Here is a 17508-nt window from a genome sequence, read left to right on the forward strand (position 1 = left end):
AAGTAACCCAGCTGTAAATGACTTGAACTATAAAATTATCATCAGGAACCCATCTTCATGTTTCATTAATTTGTCATCTACTTAGGAAAGGTATGGGGCTCGATGGAGTTCCCCAGAACCTTGCTCATCTTCATACCTCTCTTAAGGCACATACATATCTTGTATATTGTACATTATGCTGATTGTCTTGCTGCCTCTAAAATTTAATAGATTGAAAACCTTGAGAACATTGACCTGAGTATATAATATTTTCATTTTCCACATCTTTACCTTAGCAGAATGTGTGCCCCATGGCAGAGAATCAGCACATCTAGGTTTTTATTAAAACTCTTTTTTAGCAGTCTACAAATCAACACACAGTTCCAAAGTTAACTGAACTTGGATAACAAATAAGTGAAAAGAGATACAAGCTATTCCAATAACTGTAGCTACTGGGAATTCTTCTACATAACAGAACTGTTTTTGCCTAATACTCTGTAATGTATCTACCTGATTAATTAGGAAATAACTGAAAATGATGTTAAAAAGCCACGAGAGTTCTGTTAGATTGGTACTTTCCCAACTTGTGTTTGTGGAATACTAATTGTAAAGCAGTTGACGAGCTTGAACCTACCCAGCAGTCCTGCAGGAGAAAGATCTGGCAACCCACATTCCTAAGGGTTACTCACAGTCTAGAAAGCCCTGTAGGCGCGATTCTACTTTGCCACCTGCGTCTGAAAGTTGACTCCAGAGTTAACAACAACCTCCATTCCAGTAAGTCTGACTGTTTATGTGAAAAAGAGGCTTACGTCGTCAAAGAGGTTTGCTTTAATCGTCGTAGTTTTTAATATTCTAATGTACATTTTGAAGAGTTACTTATGATTCACACTTTCCATTGAAAGCTTGGTGTTTGTCTGGAGAATCTTTTGAGATCAGTATTCTCCAGAACACAACTTGGAAAGTGCTGTTCTAGACTAATGTTTAACAGGAAGGAAAGTGAGGAGACAGAAGCTGTTTATGTCAAAGGCTTAGATAACGACATCTAAATATTGTGGCTAGTAATCACCACTTTTTAGCTTGTTTGAAGAGAAATTATATTGACCTCACCTACTGAACTCATGGCACAGTAATGTGTAAAGAACGGAGGCGAACTGGCCAGTGCCGAATTCCAGCTGTCATCCAGCAACAAGGTTTACTTGGATTCTTTATCTCTCTCCCCCACTAACCTGGAAACCCATTCTTAACCTGGTGAGGCATTACTCAGAAGAGAGCTGAAGGCTTGGGAGAGGAAGTAAACTTGGATGCTAAGGTGCACGACGCATCATTATTATGATTCTGCCGGATTAAAAGCACTTCCTTTGTCTAGTGAAACAAAGTAGTGTAGAGAAGAGGTCTCATTCTTATTTCTCCCCCGTTTTTTCACGTGAGAAGTGCGATTTATTATTATATCTCCAGTGAACCTAAAGTCAGTAGCAGAAAGCAATTGTAAGATCTCTGGAGTGTAATTTAGTCATTTCTGCTGACAGTTTAGCCTAGGAAATTTTGTTACATATATTTTTCCCCATAAGCTAGAGCAGGAGGAGATTTTTTGTATTGTTGTGAAGCAAAACACTTTAGCAATATATAATATTGGGTGCTTAGTAAGTATGACAGTTCAAGGAAGCATTTGAAGTTTTCTATGTAAAAATACAAACATACCTCAGAGATACTGTGGGTTCACTACCAGACCCCCACAATAAAGCAGGTATTACAGAAGTTTTTCATTTTCCAGTGTATATGTTATGTTTACATGACACTAATCTAATAAGTATGCAATAAAATTGTGAGAATTAAAAATGTGACAGTATCATGAGATCTGCAAAGTGCAATAAAGCAAACCAGCAATCAATCGCAAACAGAGATTTGGGGAAACTGTTCTGTATAGATGATAGCTTGTCAGGAATAACCACCTGTCCATCCATCTTTCTTCTACATAGATTAATTGATATATTAATTTGTATGGCATCAGAGATGATGAATAGGCTTAATGCCAGTGAGACACTCGAGATTTATTACAATAATTCATTAGCGAGTAAAAGATAGTTAAGCCATAAGAATAAGGTGACCAGATTTAACATTGGTAAAGCGGGACACCATTGATGGGGGGTGGGGTGGGAGGTGTTCTTGATTAAAAATTTGGTCTATATGGAGCAACAAAAATTTTCATGGAACGCAAAAATAGTATTGTAATATATATTTTTTAATCTCAACATAAGTACAATTTACAAATTTAATACATTAAAATTATGTATGCCATTATTTTATTCTTTGGCATATTTCTCATTTGAGTGAATTTTTTAGGAGATTGCTGTCATTGTTTGAAAGGTCATGAAAATTTTCACAAGAATTTGTTAAATTATATTTCACACATAAAATGGCTTTCAAAGTCTCAACACTTAATTGTGATATTTCTGATGTCCACACTTTATTTACCGTAGAAAAAACACTCTCAGTCGCAGCATTAGTTCCTGGTAAGGACAGCACGTATTCCACAATTTTTAGTGCATTATTGTATGGAACATGGTTTGTTTCAAAATGATGAAATATTTCTAACCATTGTGATTTTTGCTGATGCCCAAGATTTAACCTTTTTCTTATCAATATATATTTTTAATGATGATATCTCATTCAGAAGATCATTTTCGGAAATACTACTGTATGGGAAATTTTGAGTAATATGATCGAACGATTTTTGCATGGCAGGAAGAATGACATTTCAAAGCACTTGGAGACACAGAAACATAAAAGATATTTAAATACTGCTGCATCTTCCTCCAAAATAGAGGAATTTTTTTTGGAAAACAACTTATGGAGATGAAGAAAAGAAATTAGCATTAGCAGAATAGCTGATTTGTTGACCTCACTTGTTTAATTAGCACTAGCACGCAGGATGATGTGTATCGTCTGAGAGACAGTTGCAAAATGTTTTCGTCGTTGCCAATGCCAAAAAATGCCATTGTTCATTAAGTCCAAACAATAGTGGTCAAATTCTAACAACTGATCAACATTGCGAACTTTGATAAGCATTTCTCAATAATCAGTTCTCAACAATTATTTGTTATTATTAAAGTTTTACATGATAAAATTAACAAAATAATATGAAACTCATATCCTGGTGAAATAGCCACATGGCAGCCGAAAACCATATATTCCCTTCCCGTTCTCCCGCCGTTCCCTAGCTTGTCGTGCAATCTTTCCAAAAATCGGGACTTTTTTAAACCGCCGCGGGACACAGGACAAATTTTCCAAAATCAGGACTGCCCTGCCAAAAGCAGGACATCTGATTACCTTACATAAGAACCCTTTAAGAGTAAGTTTAACTCAACCTCTTAGTGAATTAGGGCAGTCTTTAACTGGATTTACTTAGAAAATTTATAGAGGAAAAATTAATTATTCAAAATATTTCAATCTCTAAACAGTCCTTGGACACTTTATTATAAATACCAAAAGGCCCCCCCTTTTTTGGCCAGTTGCTATATTTATGCGTTCTTAGGAATCTCATGAGAGCTGTAAGCCTCCTCTTCAGAAACACATATGTGAACATAGAAGTGCATTTCCTGTGTTGTATACTTCTATAGAAATGATCTTCATATTCAATTTTATTCATTATTCTTCCTCTACATCATAGGCTCCCAAATTTATTTGGCCTACCACCCCCTTTTCAGGAAAAATAAATCACCCAGTAATTTAAAACCTGTTGTGCTATCGCCCTAATCCAGGAGAAAGGGTCAGGGTCTGCCTCTGCAGCTTGTCTGATCAGTCTGCCCCTCCCATGGTATTGCCAACTTTTGGAAACGTTGTTCTACATAATAGAATCCAAACTTTTCCAACATCACCCCTCCCTACAATATATTACACTCTATATTTTAAAAGACTATATTGGCTTTTCTGATATGATTGAAGTATTAAATCGTATGATATGTGAATTATGTGCCAATAAAAACTGTTAACAACAACAAAAAAGACCATTGCTGTTCCCTCTATCAGTGCCCACTAAGTGTCTATGCGTTTAGTAATGTCTTCTGTTCCCATTTTGCCTCTTGGAATTTTGTTCTTTGTTTAAAACCTAATGTAAATGCAAAATCTGTACTAGAGCAGTTTGAAATGCTGCCGGTGTGCTTAGCAGCCCAATATGTAACCTATTACTTCACTAAACCGCTCAAATTCACTGCCATTCAAGTTGCTGCCAACTCATAGGGACCCTATGAGACAGGGGAAAGCTGCCCTGTGAGTATGCAAATCTGTAACTCTTTACAGGTGTAGAAAGCACCATCTTTCTCGCACAGCAGAGCAGCTGGTGGTTTTGAACTACTGACCCTGGGAATCAGTTCAGAACCTCCAAGTCTCCTTACCAGGACACAATAACTGTTAAAAACTTGCTAGGAGTGAAATGGGTGGAGAGATAGGAGCCTGAGGTCAGTCTGCTGGTGATGGTTTTCTCTTTCTCAGTTAAGAAATTTATGCTCTAATGCAAAACTGAATCAGAATCACTAATAAGACTCTTTTGAAAAATTAAGTATAATTTATTAACTTTTTCATGCACCCTAGGGCCTTTCTCAGCCAACTTATTGAACTTGCAGATTGGACCCACACATTTGTTCTGTACATATACAAAGTGATTGTGGTAGATCTTGATGAAGTGCTAAATTTGGAGGTCCTCAGAAATAGTTTGACTTTAACTTCAATATAAGAGTTTCAATATAGTCATTCATTCATCTGAATCATATGCCACTCCTACAGTGCAATCACCTGTGGCATTTGGAAATTATGTTAGGAATTGCAGAAATTATGATGAGTCAGATGTGGCGGAACCAATAAAAGCGTGTCAGTGGACCCTTGTAGCCTCACTCCCTGGGATTTGTTTATTCCTACTAAATACCTAGTTCCATTCTCTCTGTGCTTCTAGGACATAGCGCGAATTCTGCAAGAAAAGGAGTTACAAGAGGAAAAAAGGCGAAAGAAACACTTTCCAGAATCCTCGGGAGCCAATGCTTATGGACAAACTTACTATGAAGATGAAGGTAATAATGCCTACATCTTAACCTTCTCCACCCAACTCAGTTACAAGACCCACCTTTTAAGTTTGTTCATACAGTTACACCTGGGAAGGCTTCTTTTAACTGCAGACACGTAAGTTCCTTAGATTGATGTCTGTATCTCGTGGCTTCCTCGGTGCCTGGTCTGACTAGGGCCATTTGTTATGGCTGTGGAAACTTGGAGTATAGCTCTGCGATGCTCGGCCTGCGCTTTTCTGTGCTCTAGCCACTCAGAATATGGCATCAAATTTGAAGCACATAGTGAGGGGTGTGCAGGGCTTCCGCCTAGTCCAAAATAATTCAGTCCTGACCAACAGGGTACACTCTGCATTGCAGCCGCATCTCTTGTATGTAGGGTCTTGACCTGATTTAGGAAACAAGCAACAGTGTCCCACTCAAAGACGGTGGCTGACTGTCACTTGGAATATATGTTGGTCACCATCTTTAAAAACAACCACACATGCACACAAAGGCCTAAACAAGTCCTGTGTCCTTGTGTGGATTCTGACTCGTAATGGTCCTGGGTGGGGTTTCCGCGGTGGTGTGCATCTTCAGAAGCAGATAGCCTCACTTTTGTCTGTGGAGTGACTTAAGGGCTTGAACCACTGCCCTTGCATTTAGCAGTCCAGTGCCTACCCTGCTGCCCCACATGGACTCCTATTCGGGTTCTAACCCCAGAAAAGACATGCGGTTGCTTTGCAATCTGTATGCTGCATTGGCCGTGACTGAACTGTTTTAACTGGTTCAAAGTCCAGGCAAAATGGCGAAAAAGTCTTTGGACCTGAGTTTTCTCAAGGAAATCTGGGGGAACTGATAGAAGTAACAAAGTATCGTGAATAAATAAAGCGCACCATGCTTCACTTACTGGGTAACAGAGTTTTTTTCTACATTTCTGTTTATGCCAATGAAGTAGTCTGTGCTGATGGAAACTCATACTGAAATTCAAGGTTTCCTGTCTTTCTTTGCTGTTGCTGTATTTCACTGTTTGATTATAATATAGAATAATTTCTAACTGAGGAGACAAATCTTTTTGAAGTTTGGCTTCTCTAGCGCCTGCTCTTGCAACCTGGTGGTGAGAATGATGTGGTGGCAGCGGATGCGTGACTTGTGATTCTCTATCTTAAAGTGTGTTGGGAAAGGAGTTCATTTACAAAGAGCTTACAAAGAAGACATCTCTGTAGTGCCTACACTCCGAATTTACAGAAGAGCAGACTTAGTACAAGTGAATGAAACTTAGGGCAACTTCTGGAGAGAGTAGACTTAGTAAGGACCAAGATTCCAAAAAGCCTTACAAAGTAATCAGGAGCCACTTCTCTGTAATGCCATTGAAAAATAGGTAAGTAGCTGCATTTGTAGGTGGGAGAAATATTATGACTCTTGCCCAGTTTATCTTGCCGGTCTAAATGCAGTGTCATCAGCGGAGCTCAGCTCTCTGACATCAGTAAATAAGGGGTCCTTTCCCAGCACGTCTGGGGTGTTCTTTCCTTCACGTCTCGGTATTTGTGTGTCGTGTGATTTTGCCTTACATAATAACAGGTCATTTGTTCTTTATGTGCTCTTCCTCTGCAAGTGAAAACCTCAACTTCTTTGATAACCATCTTTCTTACGCTGTTTTTTGCTGATGAAAGCAGATTATTTTAAAAGAGAATTCATTGTCATACTTTGCTGTGCTATAGACTTTTTTTGAATAGTATTTTCTTTATTTACAAGTTAGAATCAACAGACAAGGAAAAAAGACAGTCCAAGGAGTCAAATGGGGAGATGATGGTCAAAACCCCAGGGTCCCCAAATGTAGCAGGAAGGGGGAACAAAGTAGAAAACAAAAGTGAGCATAAAAAAAAGAGCCCCCCTTCTTCCCTCCTTATGGAGGCATGGGATGGCCGGGGGCACACATTATCTCCACCCCCTCTGCTATAGACATAAACAAATTATTATTCTTTGGATTTAATTAAAATCTTAGAAACACAGTTTGGTGGTTTTTATTATTTCTTCTCTGAGGCATAGTTGTTGCAAACAAAGTAACAATTTTGAACCCATTTATAAAACAGTAGGAATACATGTAATGAAACATAACTAAAGTAGTAATGCTAGCCTTTCTCTATTAAAGACTCCTATTAATTTATATTTTTCATTACTAGAAGATCATTTTATTGGGGGCTCTCACAGCTCTTATAACAATCCATACATCAATTGCATTAAACATATTTGTACATATGTTGCTGTCATTATTTTCTAAACACTTTTCTATTTGAACCCCTGGTATCAGCTCCTTCCCCCTTTCCTTCCCATCCTTGTGACCCCTGGATAAATTATAAAAGCTTATTGATCAGTACTCTAACCTGGTTATTTTGACCAGCGTGTTACCTGCCTGATTTGTATTTCTAGGTCGAGTGTGTAGTTAAAATTCAGTGACTTATCAAGGGCATCTAAAAATTAAAAGAAAAAGTATTCATTGTACAGACTTTTGTAGATTTGTAGAGAATGGCAGATATACTTACTTTTTAGAGTTGGAGGAAGATTAAGGAATGGGAAATTAGATCTTCCTAAGGATGTATGTGTAAGAATTAGAATTTCTCCTGTGCCAGATTTGTTATTTGAAGATTGTGTGCTACCAAACATGTCATCCTCTTTTACATGCTTTCAAATTGGACAGACTTGGACCGCACAGAAACCGCATCACAGTTCAGCTTCTGCTTATCAAACAGTCCGTACGTTCTTTGCAGGGCCCTTTCCCAACACAGATGGGGCGTGCTTCTCCGGAGTTATGTGTTCTGTGCTTCTGCCTTACATAATGACATCAGTTTAACATTGCAGAAATATCTTGTCTCAAGCTATTATCTTATTTTTAATCTGTACTAAATTCAAGCTTTAAAAACAATCATGTACATTTTCTGAAAATTTGAAATGATCTGAAATATCTGCCAAATTTATATTGACTATGAAATTCTATAGCTGTTCATTTATGAGTCCATGTTATTCTTTCAAAAACCACTTACCTGTATTTATATATAAATACAGGAGAGTTCAAAAGTTTATGGAAAAAATGGAAATAAAAGACAAAGTTTTCACAAACGTTTTGAAGCTCTTTCAGGTGTGTGTATATGTGTATGTATTTAAAGTCATGGTCTGTAGATTCATAAGACTTCAGTACATATTTTATCCTTTCTTTAAAGAGAAATTTTTGGGACACTTTGTACCATAATCTCTCTAAGCCTCTGGTTTCATCTGTTAACTAGATATTCTAAAAATGTATCCTTATACAGAGGTTGAAGAAATCACATAATATTACTTTGGTGAAGGATAAACTTAAAGTACTATTATTTATATGAGGGTTAAGTCCAAAAGGTTTGCTGTAGAACCATCTCACTCACTGCTCTTGAATTGATTCCAACTCATAGTGACCCTGTATACAAAACCATGGAAACTTTTAAAAGCTGCCAAAGTTTGAAGTTGCTGCTTCTTGACCTATCTGCCACCTAGGTCTGTGCTCTCTGAAAGTGGTGTGTTGCCCCTTTCTGACCCTGTCCCTCACATCACATTGGTAGTTTGCCATCTTCACAGGACCTGAGTCGGGCTCCTTCTAGGTGTCCTTTCTGTTTGGGAACCAAAAGAAACCTGCAGGGCATGACGAGGGCTGTTGGGGGATGGGGTAAGGCTTGCCACCACAATTCTAAGACTGCCCTTGCTCACCGCCTTACGGAACGAGAAAGTGCGTGTGACGGAAAGAAAATGTCTAGATGCACTTGCCCTGGCCCTTTCCTCAAGAGTGCAGTTTTCTTAAAACTTAAGTTTCATAAGCTTCAAGATAGTCCTCTGTTGGACAAGAAAAGCCTACTAAGCTGGTCCCTTGGGCCCCCACTAAATGGTCCCTGTCACCTTCTCAGCTGACCTCTCTGCCTTGGATTTAATTGGCCCAGCAGATCTCCCTGTAAGTCACGATTATACTTGGACCTGTCCTTTGAAGTTACCATAGTGAGACTGAGTTAAGTGTATTCCTGAGAGAGCTTGGCACCAGCCAACCACTAAACACAGACGTGCTTAAGCATGTTTTGCTTAGAATAAACCCAGGTTTGTGTGAACTGGAGCTTTGAGAGCAGTGTTTCACAACCTGGGAGCCGCGACCCCTTTGGGGGATCGAATGACCCTTTCACAGGGATCCCCAATTCCTAACAGTAGCAAACTTACAGTTATGAAGTAGCAACAAAAATAATGTTATGGTTGGGGGGTCACCACAACATGAGGAACTTTATTAAAGGGTCACAGCATTAGGAATGTTGAGAGCCACTGCTAACCACTGCTTTCAGAGCAATACCTTTTGTTTTATCCTCATATTTATATTAATACTTTCTATGTATTATGTAGTGTTTTGTATTTCTAAACAAAAATAATTTCATTTTGAAAGACAAACATGGGATCATACATGTAAGGAACATGTATCTTGATTATGAGAGTGTTAATTATATTTGCCAAATAACTTGATCTCAGGAAATTATTAACTCTCATCCCTCAACTGGTATATATCTGTATAAAGGACTCAAATATATGCCAACCCTCTCTTTTTTGTCTTCACAAGTTTAAAAATAGTCTTATTAGCTCTATTAGATGAACTAATCTTTTTTAATCAACTCTGAAAATATGACAGTTCCTTTTAAATTTTTAAGCATGTTTTGCTAACATAAAACTATTAATGCTAATTATTAAGAAGGAATTAAAAAGTAAATGAGCATCATTGTGCCACAGACTCATCTGAAAAATTAAACAAAATTCTTCCTGTATTTTGAGATGGAACCAGGACCTGCACTCACACAGGTCTGTGTGCTTGTTGGTGTTAATGCTGGAAGCCAGAGTTCCCATTTATTAGTAACTGGTCAGTGTCGCGTTTATTCTTAGCAATACTGGTTGACTTTTTTCCCAGCTGTCAAGAAATTCATAAAATCATAGTTTAGTTGAAAGAGCAGTTAACAGAGAGTAATAATTCTGTTTCATTTTCTCTCATGTAAAACCATAAACGAGAGAATAAATACTTTTGCAGACTATTAAGAAGAAATATTTTAATTAATATGTTATCTTTGGTCACAAGAAAACTCAGGAGACAACCATTTTAGGTTTTTGAGTGACGGCTTATCGGCATCCATGAAGCCGTAGCCCATAACCCCCTTGCTCTGTCCCATTATCCGATTAACAATATCAAAGTAGAAATAAATAAAATCCTCAAAACTAAGCAATTTATCTTCTCTACATCCCATCAAGTTATAAATTATGGTGACTCTTTCAAATGCATGTCAGCAAGTAGGGAACATAAATAGGTAGCAATCTTAGCACATTTTTCACGGACTTCGGATTTTTTTTATAAACTACTTATACTTTTAAAAGTATTAAAATAAGTATATTCTTCCAGTTGTGGATTATTTTGCTTCCGTTAGTTTTACTTTAACATCAAGTCTAAATGAGACCTGACAAAAGCACCTGCTTCTGGGTTACTCTTAAAGATTCATTTAAACTTGAAGGTCTATGTATTTGGCCTATACTACAGCCTGTTTTTATACAGAGAACCTTGGTTCACATTGAGCTGCTAACTTCAAGTTCAGCAGTTAAAAACCACCAGCCGCTCCATGGGAGAAAGATTAAGCTCTTTCTACTCCTATAAACTGTTACAGTCTTAGAAACCTAAGTAGACAGTTAGTTCTACCTGGCCTCTAGGGCCCTGTGAGTGGGAATTGACTTCATGGCAGTGGGTTTGGATTTTTTATTGTTGTTACTTTTTATCTTTGTACAAAGAATACAGTATCAGAATTTGTGTGTTTGTTGGTTAAGGTGCTTAATAAGTGAACCCTTTTTTCCCCATTATATCATCCCTTTAAATTTTTTCTTCTGCCAAGGTTTAATTAAGATTAGGGTTTGGTCATCTGACAATATAGGATCATTTGTTCCTTTAAAGTTCCTCTACTTCAAAAAAAAAGTCGTTTACTCTATCCCGGTTGATATTGAACCTTAATATAGGGCTATATTTTGATATGACTGGCAGTATTTGTCTTGCCTACTTGTGTCTCATAATTAACCCTGTGAAGCAGAGGGAGGGAGGGAGAAACAATCCCACTGTGGGTTATTTTGTAAGTAAATGGAAGTTAGCAACATTCTGTAAAGCATCACAAAGATTTACTGTCACCTCAAAAAAGAAGACTTGGAAAAATTCTGCCTAAAATCACACAGCTTATTTTTCCCCCATTTCACTACTGTTTCCCCACCCACCCATTTTTCCCTTTACTTGTTCTAAGTTGTTTTTATAAGTAGAATTAGCACCCAATGGTTATAATTATTGTTATTGGCAAATATTAAAATACTGTTGAATTCTTCCTAATCATGATTCAATTCTTCCTTTGGGCTTATGCTCTTTTGTTGATACGTTTGAGCCTTTTCTCCCAGATCCTTCATGTATATAAGGACCATTACAGTACATGCTTATCGCCTCTTCTCAGCTTAATTGAAACACAAGTTTTTTTCTTTTTAAAAATAGATTAAGCGTGGGCCCTGTCTCTTCCCTGTAGCCGAAGCTCATACTCTCATCAAGTTAACATGCCTTTTTTATTTTTGCATCCTTCCATCTCCTCTCAGACCAACCAAGGTCAAGGAGGGCCAGGGCGTTGGGTTCTGAACTCTCAAGGATTGGTAGACTCAAAAGCGATGGCAAGCCTGGGAAGCAGAGGAGGGAGAAACCAACAATGCCACTGGATCACTTGGAAGACCTGGAAGAGCACTGTTCACCTGAGCAATCCCTGCCTTCCTGCCACCAGGACAGAGAGAGGGGCAATTCCCAAATCAACAGTGAACCGCGAGACAGGAAGCGATGTGGCTACGAGAGGCCTCTGCTTCCCAGGATCGGTGGAGAGGTGTATCTCAGCACTGAGTCTGATGACTGGGAGGCTGACCGGCAGAGTAAAACTTGGGATTGGGAAAAACAGTCCCAACTTCAAGACCGGCTTTCACCCAAGTCCTCAGAGAAAGCTGGGCTTCGCTGCAAGCATGTTGTATATGGGAGGGGCCAAGGGAAGGGTGAGCGCAGCAAAAGGAGACCCAGACCAAGGACTCCTCCCTTTTCAGAAAGAGAGGAGCAGCTCCACGTCAATGCCACAGGTAATGGAGGACAAAATCGGGGCGCCCTACAGATCGCTGTGTTTCATAAGCGTCTTCGACAATTTGTTCTTGACTTGATGCGTATGGGTTTGAAATAAATCCTAGAGCACACAGGACAAAGGTATCAATCTTAGGTATGTAGGAAGAAGGAAAACATTTATATCTTTCCCTTTGCCTTCTGAGCAAATGAACCAAATCCTCGAAGGGCTCTTCTGAATCCCAGGTAGTCCAGTGAAGGCGCCAGTGCTTCAAGTTAGGAGGATCATGCATCAGACACTGTGGTACCAAATCAGTATTTGAATTTCAGGTTTACTTCAGTGAAGTCAAAAGATGCCACAGTGTTTGCTTTACCAAAAGGCCAGCAGGACTGAAAGTACTAGATTCTCTTGGCCTTCTCAGTTTACTATCGGTAAAACGGGAGACGGCATAGTCAATGCTGTAAGACAGCATTTCTCAAATTTGAGCTTCAGTTTATTTTCATCAGAATCAGCTTGGCTGTTTGATGAAAAAGGAGATTTCTGGATCTCACCCATGGTCAACTAAATTTGACATGTTTTAATCTAGGGCTGAATCCTGTGTGCTATCAGTTTGAAATGGCCATAAGTTAATATTCATGTTCTTCCTCGAACTCTTAACTCTATAATTGCTGTTCTAAAGTGCTAATACCAGGTAAGTTCTTGGTACCAATCTAGGAATGAGGTGAATATTAAGAATCAAGCTTCAAAGTCCTGGTATAGCTGAGGCTTACTTCCAAAGCCCGCCATAGCCCACAACAATGGCTCTCTATCCATCCCCGCCAGCTGCTGCAATGATGTTTCATGTGGTTCCTACACCGGAAGTTAGAGCATCATACTATGTAGTGTTTCAAGTAGGCCACACTTGTCTGTCTTAGTTCCATTGTATTCCTATTACATTTATAAAAAGGAAAGAATCGCTGCTAGAGAAGGACCAGAAAGACATCCATTGTCATTACCATCCCATCTTTGCCCAATCAAGCTGTGTTTCTAGTCTGAAAACTGGTTTCCAAGTTACAGATTCGGGTTGAATGCAGTTGATTCTTCTTCTCAGTTTCTCTTTTTAAAGGACTTTGTTATAAAGAAAAGAGTCTACCAGTGCAACAGAAATCCCCAAATAATGCAAGATTGACAAACATGTCCGTCTGATTTTATATTTGGGAGACAAGTAAAAAATAAAGAAAAGATTCTATACCTGGATCTGAACCTCATAGGGTGAATGCATTGGTCTAACAGCCAAAATGACTGATACGTAGGCAAAGAATCTCAAAGTAGCTATTATCTGTTAGACATGAACCGTGAGCTGTAAGACAGTCGAAGTGGAAGCAATAAAACCGATCTAGAGTGGACTCTGTGAGGAGGTTACACTACATCCAGCTTTCTAAAGACCAGTTGAAGTTCTACAGGTGGAAGTGTGGCAGGAAGAGCGATCCCAGTGAACTCTACATTCTGATTCTGGGCAGCCAGTCTGGTGATTTCCTTCGATTAACTTAAAAAAAAATTGTGTTCTCTGTCATGACACCCCTACTCTGCCAAGTCTGAGGTTCCTTCATAACTATAGAACTCTTAACTTTAAAAAAAAATCGTGTTCTCTGTCATGACACCCTTACTCTGCCCAGTCTGAGGTTCCCTCATAACTATAGAACTCTTAACTTAAAAAAAAATCGTGTTCTCTGTCATGACACCCTTACTCTGCCCAGTCTGAGGTTCCTCATAACTACAGAGCTTGTATCCGTGGTCCAAGGCACACTACAATAAGTAGGAAGAAAAAGATGGAAGATCTAAAGCAAGTGAATGTGTTGGCCATCAGGACAGAAGCCAAAGCAAGGCAGGGCTGGTCGACCGACCAGTGTGGGTGCTGCTGGCCTCTATTGTTTGCTCCATCTTCCACCTTTTTGTTAACACTATTTTTTTGACACAGACAAAGCATTTGTTCAGATTAAGAGGGTCTTTTTAGAACAAACGAAAGAAACCGCCCCTTACACCTTTTGGGTTTACCTACACAGAGAATGACTCATTGAAGATCCTTACAGTGGTTGGTTTTGATTTTTTTTGGTTGATTTCAGTTTGAAATATTTATCAAAATCTCATCTATGTATCTTATGTGCAAATTTAGAAATGTAGGAACTTCCTAGCTCCTTCTAGAACACTCTTCTGTGTGTGGCCCTTTGCTTCACCTATTCCAGGATCACATAACAGGATGGACCTATTTCTGTTCCCTCCAGAGTGAATTAAATAGAAGGAAAGCCTCTTTGTAGATCTTTTCAGCTGAGCCCTTTTAAACTCACACTTTTCTTCCTTTTTTGTTTCTTATTTCGTGATGATATCTGGTACCTTGTGTGATTTTTGTCCTTAAAGAAACTGTGAGACGGGAGATTTTACCAGGCATGTTTGGAGAGAGGTAACTTTATCTAAAGGTATTTGTTGTTTGCACTGCCATCTGTCTGAGAGGGGGGAATATTTCAAGTGTACCCCATACGGACATTATCATTCTGGGAGGATAAAGTATTTCCAGTGTTAGATACCAAAGAAAAACATACTTATCTTAAATTGTGAAGCTTTCCAAGAAACAACCTCAGTTGCCTGATCACAATGAGTTTTTTCTAGGAACGAAGTCAAGAGGAGTGAAAGAAATTGTTTATACTCCATCCAAAGTGGCCCATAGGGACCAGGAGTTGTACGATGCAGAAATCGCCAGAAAGCTGCAAGAAGAAGAACTTTTGGTGAGTAAATTTTAAGGCAAAAGGTGAAGTGACTTAGTAGTCTCTCTTTCACCACCCCTTTCCCCCTTTTTTTGGAATTGAGGCAACCTTGAGATATTTGGTCAGAACCGGGGTAGGCTAATGGGTTGCGTTTGGCTGTGATCTGCACAGTCACCAGTTGTAAACCAGGTACTCCATGGGAGAGAGAGGAGGCTTTCTAGTACTTTAAGGAGGTACGGTCTCGGAAACCACCGGGGCAGGCCTGTTCTGTCCTATAGGGTCGTTATGAGTCAGAATCAACGTGAAGGTGGTGAATGTGGTGTGAAGTTTGAGATGGGAAACTGAAAGTGCTTTTAACAAGGGGAAATGTCAAGACCAAAGGAATCGAGTGAGTGCCTCATTTTCCTTATTGAAGATGCATTAGCTACACGGGTGTCTGTATCTGTCTCCACTCTTTCTTCTGCTGCTCCCAAGAACCTGCAGAAAAGTCTGGTAAGATGAACCCTGCTGAGGCTGGTGAATATGCACTCATTCCGGCGTGTTCGTCACTGGTACTTTCAAATACCAGTTTATTTTTTCTATAAGATTTAAAATAAAAATAGGACGTGTAGGTTTCACCTACGCTTCTCTTGGCTTTTTTATCCCACAGGCTACGCAGGTGGACATGAGAGCAGCTCAAGTAGCCCAGGATGAGGTAGGTGTGTGTTAGTGTCTGCATTTGTCTAGCCACCGATCTTGGAAACTGCCCCAGGAACTTCCTACCCACAACTCTGTGCAGGTAAAGATAATGCCATGCTCTTCTTTAGGAAATTGCTCGACTGCTAATGGCCGAGGAGAAGAAAGCATATCAGAAAGCCAAGGAACGGGAAAAAGCATCCTTGGACAGAAGCAAGTATGACTCTGAGTTGAAGGTAGGCAGAGCATCGGTTATTGTTGTTTCGCTGAGACACAAAAAAGAGACAACTGTACATATATGTTGGATGTATAATTGTTGCACAATGAAAAATAATACAGACTTCTTATACCTATAATGAACTGCGAACATTTTTAAAAAGTCAATGTGTTTTAAGATCAGCTGAGGTACACTATGGCTATGAGCAAGTTCAGTTTTACTATACTTAACAGTGTAGAGAAAATGGAGTATTTTCACATGCTTTCAAATTGCCAGTGTCCTTGTCTCCCTCTTTCCTAATTTGCTTATCTTATAAAGTACCTCCAATTTCTTGATTCTCTGGCATACCTGATTCCTGACAGACTGACAAAGATCCCTATCACCCGACGTCACTGCTTCTGTTAGAGTACAAGGACTTTGTAGCATGAGCATCGACTTTCTCCTCGTTAATCAGAAATAGTTGACAAAATAGGCAGTGACCGCAAGTCATTCTAAAATCTGATTTTTGTTGGTGGGATCTAAAAGTTTAACTGAACAAGCTTCCTCATGAGTTCCAGCACCTCTCTGGTCTCAGAGATAATAGTGTATACTGTAGAGAGGACGACAGGCTGTGTATAAGCACACACAGGCTCACATCGCTAAGTTCACACCGGGTGAAGCGATGTGAAAGAAGAGCAGCGAAGGAGAGTCACAGTAAAACCTTTTGAAAGAAACACTTGGGCTAGGCCCCGCAGGGAGCACCGAGGTGTGTTAATGGCACAGTTGACGCTTAGCGTTGTTTGCTTTCTTGGAAAAATTCTTTGCAAGTGTTTCTAGTACCATTTCCTGGTCTCTGCGGTGGGTATAAGGGAAAGATGAGGCACGAGTTGTGGTAGTGCCATTTTTCTGCTATCTCCTACTGCTTAGTTCCACAATTAGCAGTCGCAAACAAATGAAAGTCTTATTTTTATTTTAGTTATGTGTATTAGTCTCCCCTCTTTTACTCTAATATAGTAATTTAGAGTTTTTCCTAATAAACATTTTAGTAAAAAGGTTTGTAAATGCTTGTCCAACATAAATGAACTGCCTGGATGCTCCTCAGATTCTATGTTAATTAGATTTCTGAAAGGTGACTGATCGGGAAGGTCCGAGGGGTAAGGACCGCTGTGTTCTCCAGATTCCAGTATTGGTAAGGGCACACTTGCTCCCGAGAACAGTGCTGTGAGGCTTCCGTGAGTTTTCTCACTTGAAAATCATCGGCCCTAAGCTGAGTATTGAGAAATGAGTCTGAGAGTACAAGCCGAGATTTCTTAGCCGTGAGAAGCCACTTCTTACCGGTGCCCGTGCAGCTGCTGTGGTAACCATGGAAAGCCAAGCACACACATGTGGGTGATATGTTCATGCATGTGAGCACACTCGCCTGCCTTGGCGGTATATATTTTTTCTGAGTAGCTGTATTAAAAAAAACCAAAAAACTTTGTTGCTTAATGAAATGTACGCTTTCTGAAATTACATAAGAAAAATTTGATATATTTTAGAGATTTAATCTTTCTCGTTGTATGTTTGTGTGTGTGTGTGTGTGTGTGTGTTTCTTTTCCAATTTTCTGTCCATAGCCAAAATCTGCCAAATCAACACACCCAAATTCAAAAGAAAGTGCTGAATCTCACCGTTCTAAGAATGACCGGCCAGCACGGTAAGCTGACACCTAAAACAGAAGAAAGAAGCACTTGATTGT

The 17508-nt window shown here is 39.3% G+C and overlaps 1 protein-coding gene across 3 annotated transcripts in view; it reads left to right on the plus strand.

The window, feature by feature from the left end:
* CCDC50 (coiled-coil domain containing 50) overlaps nt 1–17508 on the plus strand; it is a 97830-nt gene that overhangs the window by 68109 nt on the left and 12213 nt on the right. For 2 of the 3 annotated variants that reach the window (XR_012785719.1, XM_075556213.1), the window contains exons 5-10: nt 4925–5039; nt 11667–12185; nt 14807–14922; nt 15551–15595; nt 15708–15812; nt 17387–17466. Coding sequence is in view for 2 of the 3 variants with exons in the window: in XM_075556213.1 (XP_075412328.1) it covers nt 4925–5039; nt 11667–12185; nt 14807–14922; nt 15551–15595; nt 15708–15812; nt 17387–17466 (980 nt within the window). In the remaining variant the exon portion in view is untranslated. The remainder of the gene's footprint in view (nt 1–4924; nt 5040–11666; nt 12186–14806; nt 14923–15550; nt 15596–15707; nt 15813–17386; nt 17467–17508) is intronic. The other variant, XM_075556214.1, reaches the window with a different exon arrangement.

This window comes from Tenrec ecaudatus, chromosome 8 (assembly GCF_050624435.1).
Source record: "Tenrec ecaudatus isolate mTenEca1 chromosome 8, mTenEca1.hap1, whole genome shotgun sequence".
In the NCBI taxonomy this organism is placed as follows: Eukaryota; Metazoa; Chordata; class Mammalia; order Afrosoricida; family Tenrecidae; genus Tenrec; species Tenrec ecaudatus.